Source organism: Mytilus galloprovincialis, chromosome 3 (assembly GCF_965363235.1).
Source record: "Mytilus galloprovincialis chromosome 3, xbMytGall1.hap1.1, whole genome shotgun sequence".
Taxonomy (NCBI): domain Eukaryota; kingdom Metazoa; phylum Mollusca; class Bivalvia; order Mytilida; family Mytilidae; genus Mytilus; species Mytilus galloprovincialis.
This window is the reverse complement of record NC_134840.1, coordinates 89,379,794-89,402,238: the sequence shown is the minus strand read 5'-3', so window position 1 is coordinate 89,402,238 and position 22,445 is coordinate 89,379,794. Positions and strand designations below refer to the sequence as shown.

Here is a 22,445-nt window from a genome sequence, read left to right as displayed (position 1 = left end):
AACACTTCCAATCATACCGTCCTTATCAAAAATATAAAAGTCGTGGTAATCATAGCCGGTGCGCCTGTTTTTTTTTCATCCCATAGCTCACGATTTGCACAGTTCCATCGGTCTCTCTCTTTTCCCCGACGGTGGTCAGCTGTTTGTTTAGTCTTTCACATCCCCAAGTGCGGATATTTTCCCCTTTCCAGCACAACGTTATAATTTTTGAAAACCCACACTTCGTGTTAACATCTTTAATGTCTTTGACAATTCAGGGTCAGTCCTGACCTACTTTTAAGAGTTTCCTCATCAGTATTTTCCAAAATTTCTACCTCTTGCGCAATATTCTCTCTCTGGTCAGACATATTTGTAATCTTACAATCCATTGTGTTTACTATCTGCGGATGTTTCTTAGTGTGTTTTCTTTCTTCCACAAAGATACATTTTCCCAGGACCCCAACCCCATTTTTTCCCCTTCAACCCCAACCACCAACGTTTTCCCTGCTTAACCTCGTCAACGAGCGTGCAAGATTTTCGGATTTTTCGGTCAGGTCCTAGCAGAAATTCCCTTCAAAATGTTCACGCGTATTTCGATATTTAAGTCCTTCGTTACTCCGCAGAATAAATTGACTATATACCATTTGTTCCTCTCTTTATAAGCTTCCAAATGAGATATAAGGTAGATCTGTAATAAAGGGCTGAAGGGTCAGAGAATTCCATTCCATTATTCAAAATATCCATTTCATTATTCAAAATTGACTGTTTCTTGTTTTTCACACGAATTTTGGCATTTAGGTCCCCCGTAACCCCTTAAATGGTCATTGCGGCACATATTGTTTTTTCTCAATTTATTCATCTACTATTTCGACATTTAAGTCCGTCGTTACTCCTCTAATATGCGTTGCCAAAAATATTGACTATATACCTTTTGTTCCTCTGGCAATAAGCTTTCGATCAAGGTATAATATATATCTGTAATTACGGGCTGAAGGGTCATAGCAGTCCATTCCATTATTCAAAATATTCATTTCATTATTCACAATAGACTATTTCTTTTTTTGGCATTGATGTCCTCTGTAACCTCTGTAATGGTCATTTCGGCACATATCGATTATACTGAGTTTATTCCTCCATAAGCTTTAACTTGGTGTATATTTATTTTCCTTAATTAGGAGCTGATGGGTTGCAACAGTCCATTCCATTATTCAAAATAAGTTATTTCTCAATGTTCACGCGTATTTCGATATTTAAATCCTTCGTTACTCCTGTAATATCCGTTGCAGGACATATTGACTATATACATTTTGTTTCTCTCCCAATAAACTTTCGATCGAAGTATAATATATATCTGTAATTAGGGGCTGAAGGGTCCTGCCAGTCCATTCCATTATTCAAAATATCCATTTCATTATTCAAAATTGGCTATTTCTCAATGTTCACGCGTAATTCGATCTTTAAGTCCTTCGTTACTCCTGTAATATGCGTTGCGGAACAAATTGACTATATTCCTTTTGTTCCTCTTTTAATAAGCTTTCGATTGAGGTATAATATATATCTGTATTAGGGGTTGAAGGGTCCTGCCAGTCCATTCGATTATTCAAAATACCCATTTCATTATTCAAAATTGGCTATTTCTTAATTTTCACGCGTATTTTGGCAATTAGGTCTTCTAATATTTGTTGCGGAACATATTGACTATATACATTTTGTTCCTCTTGTAATCAGGTTTCGAATGAGGTATAACATTTATCTATAATTAGGGGCTAAAGGGTCGCCGCAGTCCATTCTATTATTCAAAATTGGCTATTTCTTAATTTTCATGCGTATTTTGGCATTTAGGTCTTCTAATATTCATTGCGGAACATATTGATTATAAGCATTATGTTCCTCTTGTAATCAGCTTTCGAATGAAATATTAGGTTTATCTATAATTAGGGGCTAAAGGATCGCCGCACTCCATTCCATTATTCAAAATATCCATTTCATTATTCAAAACTGGCTATTTCTTAATTTTCATGTGTATTTTGGCATTTAGATCTTCTAATATTCATTGCGGAACATATTGATTATAAGCATGTTGTTCCTCTTGTAATCAGCTTTCGAATGAAATATAAGGTTTATCTATAATTAGGGGCTAAAGGGTCGCCGCGCTCCATTCCATTATTCAAAATATCCATTTCATTATTCAAAATTGGCTATTTCTTAATTTTCACGCGTATTTTGGCATTTAGGTCTTTTTATATTCGTTGCGGAACATATTGACTATAAGCATGATGTTCCTCTTGTAATCAGCTTGCGAATGAGGTATAAGGTTGATCTATAATTAGGGGCTAAAGGTCGCCGCACTCCATTCCATTATTCAAAATATCCATTTCATTATTCAAAATTGGCTATTTCTTAATTTTCACGCGTATTTTGGCATTTAGGTCTTCTAATATTCATTGCGGAACATATTGATTATAAGCATTATGTCCCTCTTGTAATCAGCTTTCGAATGAAATATAAGGTTTATCTATAATTAGGGGCTAAAGGGTCGCCGCACTCCATTCCATTATTCAAAATATCCATTTCATTATTCAAAATTGGCTATTTCTTAATTTTCACGCGTATTTTGGCATTTAGGTCTTCTAATATTCATTGCGGAACATATTGATTATAAGCATTATGTCCCTCTTGTAATCAGCTTTCGAATGAAATATAAGGTTTATCTATAATTAGGGGCTAAAGGGTCGCCGAACTCCATTCCATTATTCAAAATATCCATTTCATTATTCAAAATTGGCTATTTCTTAATTTTCACGCGTATTTTGGCATTTAGGTCTTCTAATATTCATTGCGGAACATATTGATTATAAGCATGTTGTTCCTCTTGTAATCAGCTTTCGAATGAAATATAAGGTTTATCTAAAATTAGGGGCTAAAGGGTCGCCGCAATCCATTCCATTATTCAAAATATCCATTTCATTATTCAAAATTGGCTATTTCTTAATTTTCACGCGTATTTTGGCATTTAGGTCTTTTTATATTCGTTGCGGAACATATTGACTATATACATTTTGTTCCTCCCGTAATCAGCTTTCGAATGAGGTAGAAGATTTTTCTATAATTAGGGGCTAAAGGGTCGCCGCAGTCCATTCTATTATTCAAAATATCCATTTCATTATTCAAAATTGACTTTTTCTTAATTTTCACGCGTATTTTGGCAATTAGGTCTTCTAATATTCGTTGTGGAACATATTGACTATATACATTTTGTTCCTCTTGTAATCAGCTTTCGAATGAGGTATAAGATGTATCTATAATTAGGAGCTAAAGAGTCGCCGCAGTCCATTCCATTATTCAAAATATCCATTTCATTATTCAAAATTGGCTATTTCTTAATTTTCACGCGTATTTCGGCATTTAGGTCTTCTAATATTCATTGCGGAACATATTGATTATAAGCATGTTGTTTCTCTTATGATAGGCTTTCGAATGAAATATAAGGTTTATCTATAATTAGGGGCTAAAGGGTCGCCGCACTCCATTCCATTATTCAAAAGATTCATTTCATTATTCAAAATTGGCTATTTCTTAATTTTCATGCGTATTTTGGCATTTAGGTCTTCTAATATTCATTGCGGAACATATTGATTATAAGCATGTTGTTCCTCTTGTAATCAGCTTTCGAATGAAATATAAGGTTTATCTAAAATTAGGGGCTAAAGGGTCGCCGCAATCCATTCCATTATTCAAAATATCCATTTCATTATTCAAAATTGGCTATTTCTTAATTTTCACGCGTATTTTGGCATTTAGGTCTTTTTATATTCGTTGCGGAACATATTGACTATATACATTTTGTTCCTCCCGTAATCAGCTTTCGAATGAAATATAAGGTTTATCTATAATTAGGGGCTAAAGGATCGCCGCACTCCATTCCATTATTCAAAATATCCATTTCATTATTCAAAACTGGCTATTTCTTAATTTTCATGTGTATTTTGGCATTTAGATCTTCTAATATTCATTGCGGAACATATTGATTATAAGCATGTTGTTCCTCTTGTAATCAGCTTTCGAATGAAATATAAGGTTTATCTATAATTAGGGGCTAAAGGGTCGCCGCGCTCCATTCCATTATTCAAAATATCCATTTCATTATTCAAAATTGGCTATTTCTTAATTTTCACGCGTATTTTGGCATTTAGGTCTTTTTATATTCGTTGCGGAACATATTGACTATAAGCATGATGTTCCTCTTGTAATCAGCTTGCGAATGAGGTATAAGGTTGATCTATAATTAGGGGCTAAAGGTCGCCGCACTCCATTCCATTATTCAAAATATCCATTTCATTATTCAAAATTGGCTATTTCTTAATTTTCACGCGTATTTTGGCATTTAGGTCTTCTAATATTCATTGCGGAACATATTGATTATAAGCATTATGTCCCTCTTGTAATCAGCTTTCGAATGAAATATAAGGTTTATCTATAATTAGGGGCTAAAGGGTCGCCGCACTCCATTCCATTATTCAAAATATCCATTTCATTATTCAAAATTGGCTATTTCTTAATTTTCACGCGTATTTTGGCATTTAGGTCTTCTAATATTCATTGCGGAACATATTGATTATAAGCATTATGTCCCTCTTGTAATCAGCTTTCGAATGAAATATAAGGTTTATCTATAATTAGGGGCTAAAGGGTCGCCGAACTCCATTCCATTATTCAAAATATCCATTTCATTATTCAAAATTGGCTATTTCTTAATTTTCACGCGTATTTTGGCATTTAGGTCTTCTAATATTCATTGCGGAACATATTGATTATAAGCATGTTGTTCCTCTTGTAATCAGCTTTCGAATGAAATATAAGGTTTATCTAAAATTAGGGGCTAAAGGGTCGCCGCAATCCATTCCATTATTCAAAATATCCATTTCATTATTCAAAATTGGCTATTTCTTAATTTTCACGCGTATTTTGGCATTTAGGTCTTTTTATATTCGTTGCGGAACATATTGACTATATACATTTTGTTCCTCCCGTAATCAGCTTTCGAATGAGGTAGAAGATTTTTCTATAATTAGGGGCTAAAGGGTCGCCGCAGTCCATTCTATTATTCAAAATATCCATTTCATTATTCAAAATTGACTTTTTCTTAATTTTCACGCGTATTTTGGCAATTAGGTCTTCTAATATTCGTTGTGGAACATATTGACTATATACATTTTGTTCCTCTTGTAATCAGCTTTCGAATGAGGTATAAGATGTATCTATAATTAGGAGCTAAAGAGTCGCCGCAGTCCATTCCATTATTCAAAATATCCATTTCATTATTCAAAATTGGCTATTTCTTAATTTTCACGCGTATTTTGGCATTTAGGTCTTCTAATATTCATTGCGGAACATATTGATTATAAGCATGTTGTTTCTCTTATGATCAGCTTTCGAATGAAATATAAGGTTTATCTATAATTAGGGGCTAAAGGGTCGCCGAACTCCATTCCATTATTCAAAATATCCATTTCATTATTCAAAATTGGCTATTTCTTAATTTTCATGCGTATTTTGGCATTTAGGTCTTCTAATATTCATTGCGGAACATATTGATTATAAGCATGTTGTTCCTCTTGTAATCAGCTTTCGAATGAAATATAAGGTTTATCTAAAATTAGGGGCTAAAGGGTCGCCGCAATCCATTCCATTATTCAAAATATCCATTTCATTATTCAAAATTGGCTATTTCTTAATTTTCACGCGTATTTTGGCATTTAGGTCTTTTTATATTCGTTGCGGAACATATTGACTATATACATTTTGTTCCTCCCGTAATCAGCTTTCGAATGAGGTAGAAGATTTTTCTATAATTAGGGGCTAAAGGGTCGCCGCAGTCCATTCTATTATTCAAAATATCCATTTCATTATTCAAAATTGACTTTTTCTTAATTTTCACGCGTATTTTGGCAATTAGGTCTTCTAATATTCGTTGTGGAACATATTGACTATATACATTTTGTTCCTCTTGTAATCAGCTTTCGAATGAGGTATAAGATGTATCTATAATTAGGAGCTAAAGAGTCGCCGCAGTCCATTCCATTATTCAAAATATCCATTTCATTATTCAAAATTGGCTATTTCTTAATTTTCACGCGTATTTCGGCATTTAGGTCTTCTAATATTCATTGCGGAACATATTGATTATAAGCATGTTGTTTCTCTTATGATAGGCTTTCGAATGAAATATAAGGTTTATCTATAATTAGGGGCTAAAGGGTCGCCGCACTCCATTCCATTATTCAAAAGATTCATTTCATTATTCAAAATTGGCTATTTCTTAATTTTCATGCGTATTTTGGCATTTAGGTCTTCTAATATTCATTGCGGAACATATTGATTATAAGCATGTTGTTCCTCTTGTAATCAGCTTTCGAATGAAATATAAGGTTTATCTAAAATTAGGGGCTAAAGGGTCGCCGCAATCCATTCCATTATTCAAAATATCCATTTCATTATTCAAAATTGGCTATTTCTTAATTTTCACGCGTATTTTGGCATTTAGGTCTTTTTATATTCGTTGCGGAACATATTGACTATATACATTTTGTTCCTCCCGTAATCAGCTTTCGAATGAGGTAGAAGATTTTTCTATAATTAGGGGCTAAAGGGTCGCCGCAGTCCATTCTATTATTCAAAATATCCATTTCATTATTCAAAATTGACTTTTTCTTAATTTTCACGCGTATTTTGGCAATTAGGTCTTCTAATATTCGTTGTGGAACATATTGACTATATACATTTTGTTCCTCTTGTAATCAGCTTTCGAATGAGGTATAAGATGTATCTATAATTAGGAGCTAAAGAGTCGCCGCAGTCCATTCCATTATTCAAAATATCCATTTCATTATTCAAAATTGGCTATTTCTTAATTTTCACGCGTATTTCGGCATTTAGGTCTTCTAATATTCATTGCGGAACATATTGATTATAAGCATGTTGTTTCTCTTATGATAGGCTTTCGAATGAAATATAAGGTTTATCTATAATTAGGGGCTAAAGGGTCGCCGCACTCCATTCCATTATTCAAAAGATTCATTTCATTATTCAAAATTGACTATTTCTTAAATTTTCACGCGTATTTTGGCATTTAGGTCTTTTTATATTCGTTGCGGAACATATTGACTATAAGCATGATGTTCCTCTTGTAATCAGCTTGCGAATGAGATATAAGGTTTATCTATAATTATGGGCTAAAATGTCGCAGCAGTCCATTTTATTATTCAAAATATCCATTTCATTATTCAAAATTGGCTATTTCTTAATTTTCACGCGTATTTTGGCATATAGGTCTTCTTATATTCATTGCGGAACATATTGATTATAAGCATGTTGTTTCTCTTGTAATCAGCTTTCGAATGAAATATAAGGTTTATCTATAATTAGGGGCTTAAGGGTTGCCGCACTCCATTCCATTATTCAAAATATCCATTTCATTATTCAAAATTGACTATTTCTTAATTTTCACGCGTATTTTGGCATTTAGGTCTTCTTATATTCGTTGCGGAACATATTGACTATAAGCGTGATGTTCCTCTTGTAATCAGCTTGCGAATGAGGTATAAGGTTTATCTATAATTAGGGGCTAAAGGGTCGCCGCACTCCATTCCATTATTCAAAATATCCCTTTCAGTATTCAAAAATGGCTATTTCTTAATTTTCACGCGTATTTTGGCATTTAGGTCTTCTAATATTCGTTGCGGAACCTATTGACTATATACATTTTGTTCCTCATGTAATCAGCTTTCGAATGAGGTATAAGGTTTATCTTAAATTAAGGGCTAAAGGGTCGCAGCAGTCCATTCCATTATTCAAAATATCCATTTCATTATTCAAAATTGGCTATTTCTTAATTTTCACATGAGGTATAAGGTTTATCTTTAATTAGGGGCTAAAGGGTCGCAGCAGTCCATTCCATTATTCAAAATATCCATTTCATTATTCAAAATTGGCTATTTCTTAATTTTCACGCGTATTTCGGCATTTAGGTCTTCTAATATTCGTTGCGGAACATATTTACTATATACATAGTATTCCTCTTGTAATCAGCTTTCGAATGAGGTATAAGGTTTATCTTTAATCATGGGCTAAAAGGTCACAGCAGTCCATTACATTATTCAAAATATCCATTTCATTATTCAAAATTGGCTATTTCTTAATTTTCACGCGTATTTCCGCATTTAGGTCTTCTAATGTTCGTTGTGGAACATATTGACTATATACATGTTATTCCTCTTGTAATCAGCTTTCGAATGAGGTATAAGGTTTATCTATAATTAGGGGCTAAAGGGTCGCAGCAGTCCTTTCCATTATTCAAAATATCCATTTCATTATTCAAAATTGGCTATTTCTTAATTTTCACGCGTATTTTGGCATTTAGGTCTTCTAATGTTCGTTGCGGAACATATTGACTATATACATTTTGTTCCTTTTGTTATGAGCTTTCGAATGAAGTATAAAGTTTATCTACAATTAGGGGCTAAAGAGTCGCCGCAGTCCATTCCATTATTCAAAATATCCATTTCATTATTCAAAATTGGCTATTTCTTAATTTTCACGCGTATTTCGGCATTTAGGTCTTCTAATATTCGTTGCGGAACATATTGACTATATACATGTTATTCCTCTTGTAATCAGCTTTCGAATGAGATAGAAGGTTTATCTATAATTATGGGCTAAAATGTCGCAGCAGTTCATTCCATTATTCAAAATATCCATTTCATTATTCAAAATTGGCTATTTCTTAATTTTCACGCGTATTTCGGCATTTAGGTCTTCTAATATTCGTTGCAGATCATATTGACTATATACATTTTGTTCCTCTTGTAATCAGCTTTCGAATGAGGTATAAGGTTCATCTTAAATTAGGGGCTAAAGGGTCACAGCAGTCCATTCCATTATTCAAAATATCCATTTCATTATTTAAAATTGGCTATTTCTTTATTTTCACGCGTATTTAGGCATTTAGGTCTTCTAATATTCATTGTGGAACATAGTGATTATAAGCATGTTGTTCCTCTTGTAATCAGCTTTCGAATGAGGTATAAGGTTTATTTATAATTAGGGGTTAAAGGGTCGCCGCACTCAATTCCATTATTCAAAATATCCATTTCATTATTCAAAATTGGCTATTTCTTAATTTTCACGCGTATTTTGGCATTTAGGTCTTCTTATATTCGTTGCGGAACATATTGACTATAAGCATGATGTTACTCTTGTAATCAGCTTGCGAATGAGGTATAAGGTTTATCTATAATTAGGGGCTAAAGGGTCGCCGCACTCCATTCTATTATTCAAAATATCCATTTCATTATTCAAAATTGGCTATTTCTTAATTTTCACGCGTATTTTGGCATTTAGGTCTGTTAATATTCGTTGCGGAACCTATTGTCTATATACATTTTGTTCCTCTTGTATCAGCTTTCGAATGAGGTTGAAGGTTTATCTTTAATTAGGGGCTAAAGGGTCGCAGCAGTCCATTCCATTATTCAAAATATCCATTTCATTATTCAAAATTGGCTATTTCTTAATTTTCACGCGTATTTCGGCATTTAGGTCTTCTAATATTCGTTGCGGAACATATTGACTATATACATAGTATTCCTCTTGTAATCAGCTTTCGAATGAGGTATAAGGTTTATCTTTAATTATGGGCTAAAAGGTCGCAGCAGTCCATTCCATTATTCAAAATATCCATTTCATTATTCAAAATTGGCTATTTCTTAATTTTCACGCGTATTTCCGCATTTAGGTCTTCTAATATTCGTTGCGGAACATATTGACTATATACATGTTATTCCTCTTGTAATCAGCTTTCGAATGAGGTATAAGGTTTATCTATAATTAGGGGCTAAAGGGTCCCAGCAGTCCATTCCATTATTCAAAATATCCATTTCATTATTCAAAATTGGCTATTTCTTAATTTTCACGCGTATTTTGGCATTTAGGTCTTCTAATGTTCGTTGCGGAACATATTGACTATATACATTTTGTTCCTTTTGTAATGAGCTTTCGAATGAAGTATAAAGTTTATCTACAATTAGGGGCTAAAAAGTCGCCGCAGTCCATTCCATTATTCAAAATATCCATTTCATTATTCAAAATTGGCTATTTCTTAAAAATTTTCACGCGTATTTTGGCATTTAGGTCTTCTAATATTCGTTGCGGAACATATTGACTATATACATTTTGTTCCTCTTGTAATCAGCTTTCGAATGAGGTATAAGATTTATCTATAATTAGGGGCTAAAGGGTCGTCGCACTCCATTCCATTATTCAAAATATCCATTTCATTATTCAAAATTGGCTATTTCTTAATTTTCACGCGTATTTTGGCATTTAGGTCTTCTAATATTCGTTGTGGAACATACTGACTATATACATTATGTTCCTCTTGTAATCAGCTTTCGAATGAGGTATAAGATTTATCTATAATTAGGGGTTAAAGGGTCGCCGTACTCCATTCCATTATTCAAAATTGGCTATTTCTCAATGTTCAGGCGTATTTCGATATTTAAGTCCTTCGTTACTCCTCTTAAATGTGTTGCGAAATATATTGACTATATACATTTTGTTCCTCTCTTAATAACCTTTCGATTGAGGTAGAATATATATCTGTAATTAGGGCTGAAGGGTCACAGCAGTCCATTCCATTATTCAAAATATCCATTTCATTATTCAAAATTGGATAACATGTTTAACCCCGTTACATTATTTATGTACGTGCCTGTTCCAAGTCAGGAGTCTGTAATTTATTGGTTGTCGTTTGTTTATGTGTTACATATTTGTTTTTCGTTCATTATTTTGCATAAATAAGGCCGTTAGTTTTTTCGTTTGGATTTTTTTACAATGTCTTATCGGGGCCTTTAATAGCTGACTATGCGGTATGGGCTTTGCTCATTGTTGAAGGCTGTACGTCGAGCTATAGTTGTTAATGTCTGTGTCATTGTGGTCTTTCTGGATATTTGTCTCATTGGCAATCATACCACTGCACATCTTCTTTTTTATCATATTTCCTCATTTTTATGCATATTGTGGCATTTAGGTCCTCCGTAAACTGTCTTATATATGGTCATTTCGAATCAAAATATAGCTATAGTGTCACAGTCAATTTTTTTTTATATTTTTTTCACTATTCACCGCTTCAATTTGAATAATGAAACATAAACCATTTCATTATTCATTATTCAATATTGAATAGTGAATAATGAACTATTTCATTATTCATTATTGAATAATGAATAATGAACTATGAATAATGGACGTACTTCAGCGCGGTCCTGAACGGTAAAAGTCAAAATCGACATTATTAAACTTGACCTCCATTTTGTCATCAGTAACAACATATTAAAATTTGAAAAGCTTTGGTTGAACAGTTCATGAGTAAATGCACGGACATGACAGGACACGCCATTTTTCACAATCTTTCAATAACCATAAATCCTGAACGGTAAAAGTCAAAATCGTCATTCTTGAACTTGACTTCCATTTTGTCATCAGTAACAACGAATTAAAATTTGGGAAGCTTTGATTAAACAGTTCATCCGTAAATGCACGGACACGACTGGAAATGCCATTTTTCAATCTTTCAAGAACCATAACTCCTGAACGGTAACTGAAAGTCAAAATCGTCATTCTTGAACTTGACCTCCATTTTTTCATCAGTAACAACATATTAAAATTTGAAAAGCTTTGGTTGAACAGTTCATGCGTAAATGCACGGACATGACTGGTAACACCATTTTTCAATCTTTCAAGAACCATAACTCCTGAACGGTAAAAGTCAAAATCGTCATTCTTGAACTTGACCTTCATTTTATTGTCAGTAACAACATATTAAAATTTTAAAAGCTTTGGATGAACGGTTCATGAGTAAATGCACGGACATTTGGTTGCCGCCCGCCCGCCCGCCCGTCGTACATCCCCAAATCAATAACCGACATTTTTGTCACAAAAAATCCGGTTTAAAAGTTATCAAAATCTAAATACAGGCAGTATCAAGCTTGAATATTGTTTTTAGGGATCAACCTCTGTGGTAGTATCAGGCTGCTCTCAGCGAAGCATTTTATCTCCACCATGGATAGATGATTACTTCCATTATCGCACCTTACAAGACTGCCAACACGTTCAGGCGACTTGATTACCGGTATGTGTAGTTCTCTGTGCTTTTTAACACAAAACACCTCATTTTCATATCCAAGGTACAAGGAGGGAACCGAGTGCTGTAGATCGTATAAAAGTGCCAGATTGGGAGTAACATGCAGATCAGATTGATCACATATTTGGCGTTTTATTTCTAATTTAAAATCGATTTTGCCATCTGGTTTAAGTCTTGTAACATCACTGATGATACAAAACTATTTCATACAAGGAAAGCATAATATCACGAGAAGTTAGTTGTAGCATCACCCTGTCGCAAATCAAATCTCTGCGAAACTTCAACAATACTTTTTCCCGACCGCTCGCATGCATATTGAGTGCTCCGAGGTGGAACATTGACATTCAGTGTATTTTTTTCACACAATATCATGCTTTCTCCTTTTGCGACTAGTAGGATTAAACTTTACAGGACTTCTACAACTATTCATTATCCATCTTATTAAACATCTTATCTGAATGGTTTGGGTTACGTTTATAAAAAGTCAACAAAAATATAACTTATTAAAACAAAATACTAGAAAGAACTAATACATATATAATCAAATCACACTAAAACAAACTCAAAATTAATTCACTTATCAAAGAAAATGTACATAATCACATCGAAGCTATCATTCAATTCTTTCGAACATTTCTTTGTTGAAATCAAACAGTTTAATTTTGGATCCCGATTTGGACCAACTTCAAAACTGGGCCCATAATCAAATATCTAAGTACATTTTTTTTAAATTCTGAGCATATCAAGGAACCCAAAAAACTTTTTTTTTATAAAATCAAACTTAATTTAATTTGAACCTTTTGGACTGTAATGAAGACCAATTTGAAAACTGGATCAAAATTAGGAATCTAAATACAGTTAGATTCGGCCAGAGACATATATACATATGTGTATATATGTCTATATACATATGTGTATATATGTCTGTCTCTGATTCGGCATATCAAAGCGGTCCTACTAAAAAGCGCCCGGAGAAGGAAAATTAGCGCCCGGAGAAGAAAATTAGAATATAATAATATTTTATAACAATATTTTTTTTCCTGAAAAAAATAATCATTGCTTGTTTTTTCCTTAATATAAATGGGGATATGTACGATGTTACATCTAAAGTGACTGTGTTGTTGCACTTTTACATTTTGATTTCAAAATGGTATAGTAAATAAATATAAATAATATAGAACATATATTGCACTCGCAAGCTCGTGCAATATAAAATTCTACTCGGGACAATATTCCCCAATATTCATGCAATAACCCTTTTATTGTATAGCAATATAATATTTGAAAGTAAAAATTGGTTTAAACTAAGATTTTGTCGTTAATGACGTCATGAATTTTAAAGATTTATTGCACTAGTGCAATATTAGAATTTATTGCACGCTAACTTTTGGTTACGTTCTGTGGAAAATATTATATTGCTATACAATAATAGTATTTACAAGAATCATGAACGATATTGTCCTCGATTAAAACGTATATTTTGTTATTTAAAAATAATCAGTGCCCGAGGTGTTATATTTTTGCAACTGCATGCATGGTGAACACTTTTTTATGCAGATACTGATACAGATTTATTATATCTTTTTTATATATATACTTCATGAGTATAAAACTTAAACTGTTTCAATGGATTTGCTTATCAGGGTTTTAATGCTAAGTTTTAAATTTAAACCAAACTCCTGCTCTTTGTCCCCTTGTTTTAACTACGGTACATGTATAGTACTGCTTTATTTGCTGATTTATTATGTGTAACTCTTTTAATTTTGTTTAAATTAATATTTTTCAGTGAAATTTAAGTTGTTTTTTACATTTTTCATTTTGATATCGTTTTTGAAAAACATGTCTTTTGATGTCTTACATTTTATAAATCTTCCGCATAAACTGTCATCCAGTATTGTCTGTCTCTCGAAACAGTATTCATATATTATTGTTAAAATTGAAACATTCATACTTGTTTTTGTGTTTTATTACAAATGTCTATTATCTGAATTTGCAAAATACTTGTCTAAAATTTAAAAAAAAAAAACAATGTTTATAACTTATTTCATCGACACAAAATTGTCTAGTGCCAATAAAATATTTTTTATATTTTTCCCGTGCGCTTTTTCTTTTCCCCGGGCGCTTTTTCTTTCCCCGGGCGCTTTTTCTTCACCCGTGCGCATTTTAGTAGGACCCTATCAAAGAACCCCAATAATTCAATTTTTGTTGAAATCAAACAAAGTTTAATTTTGGATTCTTTTGGCCACTAAACTGTTGGGACAATCAAACCAAACCTTCCTTTTATGGTATTAAACCTCGGTTTAAATCTCATAGATTTACTTATAAATACTAAAGTTATTATCAAGAAATCATCCGCCTAAGGATGAAGACTTGATACCAATATGACAATTTTAAAAAAAAATTTTGTGGTCATTTAAAAACTGCAATATTTCATTAAAATAACATATTTAGTGGCAGCAACCAAATAATTGGGTTTTTCAGTTTGTCTAAAAATTTCAGAGGTGATAGATATGGATTTTATGAACAATATAACCAGTGTCAGATTTACTCTTAAAGCTTTATTTATTTATTTTTTTAGATATAAGCCAAAAACTGCATTTGACCCTCATGTTCTAGTTTTAGCCATGGTGGTCATGTTTGTTGATTGATCAAAACTTTGGATACAATTTATAAACTAGATTCCCTAAGGAATATTTATATAAATTATAAGGTATTTGGCCCAGTAGTTTCAGAGGAGAAGATTTTTTGAAATAGTTTATGACGACAGAAAATGGACGCCAAGTGGATGGCATATGTTCACATGGGGCCCTTTGAGCCAAAGTGGGCTAAAAAGGAATAATCTTACTGGAGTCCTAGTTTTCCTACACATGACTCAACTACAAAGAACTATTTCTAATTAAAATGAGTTCTCAAGAGGTTTATAGTTTTATTATGTACATCTGCTATATAGTCATTTTTTATAAAATTTACTGTTTGCAAAAGTATGAATAATTCTAAATAATAAGGACAGAAAACCCAAGCTGTATTGGTTACAACCTTTTGGAACTTTTGGTCCTTGGTGCTATTCATCTTGTTTTGGCTTTCAATTTTTTTTAGTGCAGGTGCCACTGGTATGTCTTGTGTGGACGAAATGCACGTCTGGCGTATTAAATTTCAAACCTAGTACTCTTTGTTAGCTATTATTCGTGTGTAACTCTGTCCTATATTTTCTCCTATTTGTTTGTATTGTAGTCCTGTCATGTAGTGTTGTCATTTTAATGTTATATTCAACATTGCCATTAAAGCAGGAGGTTTGGCATGCCACAAAACCAGGTTCAACCCACTATTTTTTTTCTTAAAATGTCCTGAACCAAGTCAGGAAAATGGCCATTTTTATATTAGTGTGTTTCTGTGTGTGTTACATTTTAATGTAGTGTTTCTGTTGTGTCGTAGTTCTCTTATATTTGATGCCTTTCTCTCAGTTTTAGTTCGTAACCCAGGTTAAGGGTTTTTTTTCAAGCGATTTATGAATTTCGAACAGCGGTATACTACTGTTGCCTTTATTCTTTAGCTTCATATTTTATTGAAGAAAGTAGACATAATTGATACCACATACATATACTATCATGAAAATTGAGGTAAAAGTAAAACTAGAAAACTTATGATACTGCACAGTTTTAGTGTGAGGCACATAATCAAATAATTAATTCTGATACAAACACATCAATACATTTGTATATCTAATAGGGTCAAGATTTATAAAATCTTTAGGTGACTACCATATTGTTAGGCAATAAGGAAAGCCATTTCATAAAGGGTGATCAATGAGTAATTTAGGACACAGGAAATCAATTTGCAATAGCATCTAGAACAAATTTTCAAAATTCTCAAAATTTGTGATTAAAATTTCTAAAACTTATACAAACTTTTAACTTAAAACTTGACACTAGAAATCGGTTTGAATAGCATTTTAAATCTTTAAAACAATTATTGTTGCAATGCAACCAAACAAAAATGCTTTTCAAAGTTTGAGATTGATTGAAGCAAAAACTTTACTTAAATACAAATAAGTTCTTTTGGAAACCAACATCTTAAAATATATAGTTATGACCACTTAATTGTATAACCATGTATTATTATTTTTTTTAACATCAGTTTTGGGCCAATTTTTCCCTAATTTTAATATGACGGTTTTTAGCATAATCACCAGTCCTAATCCATGTTTGACTTAAGGGATTCAATATAAACGTTAGCACCTTTAGACTCAGATTGTAACCCAAGTTTTCCAAAAAATCGTTGTGTTTTAATACACTTCATTATGTGTTGACTTTGAAGCCTATACTTTCATCAAGAAATTTGTTTACCTAGCAGTTAGGCTTTTGAAATGACTATTTTAAAACCAAATTGTAAACTTTGTGATATTTCATGATGAAATTGAAATTCAGGCCAAATTTTGCAGAAATGAGAAAATTGTCCTTTGAAACTGGGAATCAATTTACCATAGTAATCAATTTTTATTGCAATACTATCACAGAAGTACATTTTGTGATTTTTTTTATTTAGACAAGACAAAAATAGTCTAATTACAATTCTCCAACCTAAAAAATAAAGGAACAAAAAACCACAAAAAAAACATATTAGCACAAAAAAGGTGTTTCTCAAAATTGTGATTTATAAATAATATCAAAGTACTCCCAAAACTTATGGCCTGATTTTTATAAAAAATAATATGCACATCACTGTTTAACACGTAACCAGATGCTCCGCAGGGCACAGCTTTATACTTCCGCAGAGGTCGAACCCTGAACAATTGAGACAAGTATGGACACAACATTCAAGCTTTATACAGCTCTGAATTTTAATTGTGATTAAATAGTTGACACAGCAAAGGTTTCTGAGTATGCTCTACCATGAACCTCCCTTTTTTGTTTGTAAAGAAGCAAGCGGCTGCCACTGTGATTTTTCAGAGGGAGGAGTTTGAACAGCCAGCATGAAGGGTTGTCGTATCTAGGTCTAATAGGTCAATTTCAAAATGCAAAACATTACAGTCATAATAAATGAATAAGTAACATCATGTGCACCATTTAAGAGTTTGAAAGTGTTTTAAAGTTAAGGAAATATATTAACTGCATGATAATTTGATACAAGAGGCTGTCACAATGACAGCAAACCGGATTTATTAATATTTATTTGTGTCCTGGCAATATCACAAGAACCATTACTGATGAATGGTGAAAGTGAAAATCGTCAATATCAAATTTGACCTCCATTTTGTCATCAGTATCAACATCTTAAAATTTGAAAAGCTTAGATTGAATGGTTCATGAGTAAATGCAACAACGTGAATGGAAACGCCATTTCACAATCTTTCAAGAACCATAACTCCTGAACGGTAAAATTCAAAATCGTCATTATTGAACTTGACCTCTAATTTGCCATCAGTAACAACATATAAAAATTTCAAAAGCTTTGGTTGAATGGTTCATGAGAAAATGCATGGACACGACTGGAAACACCATTTTTCAATCTTTCAAGAACCATAACTCCTGAACGGTAAAAGTCTAAATTGTCATTATTGAACTTGACCTCTATTTTGTCATCAGTAACAACATATTTAAATTTGGGAAGCTTTGGTAAAACAGTTCATGCGTAAATGCACGGACACGACTGGAAACACCATTTTTCAATCTTTCAAGAACCATAACTCCTGAACGGTAAAAGTCAAAATCGTCATTATTGAACTTGACCTCCATTTTGTCATCAGTAACAACATAATAAAATTTTGGAAGCTTAGGTAGAACAGTTCATGCGTAAATGCACGGACACGACTGGAAACTCCACTTTTCAATCTTTCAAAACCATAACTCTTGAACGGTAAAAGTCAAAATCGCCATTATTGAACTTGACCTCCATTTTGTCATCAGTAACAACTTATTAAAATTTGGGAAGCTTAGGTAGAATAGTTCATGCGTAAATGCACGGACACGACTGGAAACTCCATTTTTCAATCTTTCAAGAAACCATAACTCCTGAACGGTAAAAGTCAAAATTACCATTATTGAACTTGACCTTCATTTAGTTGTCAGTAACAACATATTATAATTTTAAAAGCTTTGGTTGAACGGTTCATGCGTAAATGCACGGACAACATTTGATTGCCGCCCGCCCGCCGTACATCCCCAAATCAATAACCAACATTTTTGTCACAAAAATCCGGTTAAAAATTCATTAATCTGAAGAAGTCAATATACACATGTGCAAACAAATTTTATTGGATTTAGAGCATGGGTTTGTTCACAAAGCGAAAAAGCACATCATATTAGAATTGGTGATAATGACAGTTGTCAATCATACTAGTATTGTTTCAATACTCAATTACCTAATCAAAATGCTTAAAAAAAAAAGCCAGCACATCAACACACCTAAATGACATACATTCTTGAACTGCTCCAAAAATATACTCATTTTCTCACAATTTATATGTGTATTATGACTTTATGTGCTTATACACGAGATACATTCTTGAACTGCTCCAAAAATGTATTCATTTTCTCACAATTTATGTGTATTATGTGCTAAAACATGAGAAAACTATATTTCAGTGTGAATACATTTAGTTATAGTAGCTAACCAGTCGTGTTGTTAGGGAGGCTGGTGCCTAAGGAAAGATTTAGAACAAATTCCAAACTTTCCAAAAATTTTAAGAAAAATTCTTTTTAATTATTGAAATCTGAAATGAGAATATTTTTACCCCCCACCTCCCGCCGCCCCCACCCCCATTGACAGCTACACATCTCAAGACAATCATTATTTCTTAATACATAATTTTCAATCAATGTAAGGGAGGTAATCAAGTAATCAATTAAAGAACCTTAGTGAGCACGCTCTCATACCCCACGTCCCCACATTGTCATTGGAGAAATTAAATAAGTATAAGAAAAAAAATTGTATCAGATAAAATACTGAATAATAATTTCCTGTCAATATACACATCTACATAGTATGTCCTTATTATCTACAAAGTTTCATGAAATTCTGTTGTGTGTTTTCAGAGGAGTTGAGATGATAAACTGTTGAAGTAGTACCTTAAAGCAAATAAGTTCAAAGGGGCATAACTCCTAGAAAAAAAATTGAATCATGATTTCCTGTCGATATGCACATCTACATAGTATGCCCTTATTATCTGAAAAGGTTTCATGAAATTCTGTTATGTAGTTTCAGAGGAGTTGCGATGACAAACTGTTGCAGTAGTACATTGAAGCAAATAAGTTCAAAGGGGCGTAACTCCTAGAAAAAAAATTGAATCGCAATTTCCCGTCGATATGCACAACTACATAGTATGTCCTTATTATCTGTAAAGGTTTCGTGAAATTCTGTTGTGTGGTTTGAGAGGAGTTGCGATTACAAGAAACAGGACTGACGGACGGACTGACGGGTCAAAAACATTATACCCTCCGCAAATTCGTTGCGTGGGGTATAAAAATATATATTGAACAGTGTTCTTTAAATATTTATTGGATTACCTCTCCTTCACTGCTTTTAAATTGTCTAAATTGTCCTTTAACCAGAAAAACCCATGTTTTTCTCCTTTTTTGCCCTTAATTGCTTAATGATTTGAGCCATCCATAACCCCCCATTACCATCCTTTTGTAGTATGGAAACTTGTGGTATAATTTCAGAGAGATTTATATACTTTAACACAAGTTATTGTCTGAAAACTACAAAAATTATTATTCGGGCCCCTTTTTTTGGCCCCACACTTATAGAAACCCCCCTTGAAGTAAGAACCCCAAAACTCAATTCCAGCCTTTCCTTTCTAGTAAGAAACCTTGTAATATAATTTCAGAGAGACAAGTTATTGTCTGTACAAAATGCTTCTTTATGGCCACTTATTTCTTAATATTCAGGGATAATAACCCCAAACTGAATCCAAGCCTTCCCTTTGTTATATGGAACCTTGTGGTACAATGTCAGAGAGATCCATACAATTATACATATGTTATTGTCCCAAAACTACAAAAATCCTTTTTTTCGGCCCCTTATTCCTAGACTGTTTGCCCATAACTTTTAAAATAAATCCCAACCTTCTACTTAATGGTATTAAACATTGTGGTACAATTTCAGAGCAAATGAAACACTTATACACAACTTATTGGCCTGAAACTAGATAAATGCTTGTTTTGGGCCCCTTTGAGCCACTAATTCCTAAACCCTTGGGACCATAACCCCAAAACTCAATCCCAACCTTCCTTTTGTGGTTATAAACATTGTGTTAAAATTTTATTGATTTCTATTCACTGATACTAAAGTTATCATCCAGAAACCATCCTTTTTCGGACGAAGCTGACGACGCTGACAACATTATACCAATATACGACCAAATTTTTTTTAATTTTTGCGTTTGTATAAAAACCAGAGCAAAATTTATTGGCTTCCTTCCATATCTTCCGGAGTTTTTGAGTTTACAAACATTGTTGATAGATGGACAAATTGAAAAGTATAGGGCACAAACATCCTTCTGCAGGGACTTTATTACACAGTACAAGAATTTAAAGCAAATTACAATATAAGCATCCCAATCATAAAAACCTAAATAAAAAATGTATTAAAATATATCAGAACTAATTGGAGTAAAACCCTCTATAAAAATATCAACATCTTTCATCCGATTAAATCTGTTATATCTGATCTACTTCTATAATGGATTCTCTGGCTTGTCCTACACCAATCCATTTAACTGAAAAAAATAAAAAATAAATAAAAAACAAACACATCATACATATACAATTCTGAAAATTATTTTCAAGTTCTTAAAATTTCTCGTATATTTCAAATATTTAGTGGCATTTTTCTAGATTTTGCATTGACCACTTTCAAAATTGAACCATGGTTGACTGACATGGTTCCTGTCACTTACCATGATTGAATGGGTGTTTGCAACTTATGCAAACATTTGATAGATATATATTCAACCTAAGCCTACAAACAAAATACTATAAATGTTACTATAACAATCGTCATTTAAAACAGGTAAAATTGTCGGTACATTTAACCATTATTTATTACTTTTTAATTAAGAAACAAAAAAAATAAACAGCTGTGCCACGAGCGCATGATATGCCTGTTGTCTTGTGTGCGAAGTTTTATGCAATAATCATAAATAGTTTCTGAGATAAAATGCCACATGTGAAATCCCCTCTTTTTTTTCCTTTTTTTTTTTTTTTTACAAAAAAATCAAAATAATTTTTTTAATCATCCCCAAAAAGTATACAGATATTTAGATTAATATAACTCAGAAACTCAGAAGTGTGTCAAGTTTTAAGCATGTGAACTCTCTCTCGGACAGATGGACAGGACATATTTGTATACCATAATATATCCAGTCAAAATTTTAACAGGCCTATAAAAATTACCGGTGTATTTGCAAAATGGTGTCATAGAAAAAATAATTATTGAAAGATATAAATGTGGAATCATGCCCTTGCTTGCATATCATATAAAGTTTAATATAATGGGACATAACTGAATAACAGTAAAAGTCAGGTTATCCAAATTTGTACTTGATCTGATTTTGTCTTAAGGGCATACGATACAATTACAGGGGAGGTAATGACGTTGCTAACGTAAAATGTTATTTTCGAGATGTCAAACTGTGACATATCGGGAAAAGATGCATTCTTCGACTGATTTTTATCATTCAAACTGATTTAATTTGAAAACGAGTGCATGGACCCCTATTTTTTAAAATTACATTTTGTTTCATTTTGCAGGAATGTTATGTGGACCAAATTTTATTAAACTGTAAATAGTGTATTTCTTTAAATTTTGATAAATATACAGCAAAAAATGACGTTTTTTTCTCAATTCATGACCATTTGATAAATATGAGTTATTTCTGAATAAAAAATGCATAAATTTTTAAGATACTTATAAAATACAAAAATTACAAATTATTTAACAAAAAAAACCAATTTGTGTTTATCTTTAAAAACAAAAAAAGTTATGGCTTTCTTTCGAAAGAGAAAATACGGCAACAAATCCGAATTTTGAGCAAATATACAAAATTTCGACCTTGTTTAACTCAAAAAGTAGCACATGAAGGTATATTTTTTATTACATATTTGATTTAATCAGGTAACAAATAGTCTATATGCAAATTTTCATCAACTTGTAAATACAGGATCAAAACTGTATTGTATGCCCTTAATAACAATTGTGTATAAGTCTCATAACATTTGGTTGGGGCAAACTAAAGTTAGAAAGCTGAATTTTTCCATTTATAAAGAAAGGG

General features: G+C 32.5%; 1 protein-coding gene across 1 annotated transcript in view; it reads right to left on the bottom strand.

The window, feature by feature from the left end:
* Nucleotides 1–15,700: 15,700 nt before the first annotated feature.
* Nucleotides 15,701–22,445, bottom strand: part of LOC143069312 (adenylosuccinate synthetase isozyme 1-like) — a 129,465-nt gene continuing 122,720 nt past the window's right edge. The window contains exon 13 of the mRNA XM_076243879.1: nucleotides 15,701–20,891. Coding sequence (XP_076099994.1) covers nucleotides 20,833–20,891 — 59 coding nt within the window. The 3' untranslated portion in view covers nucleotides 15,701–20,832. The remainder of the gene's footprint in view (nucleotides 20,892–22,445) is intronic.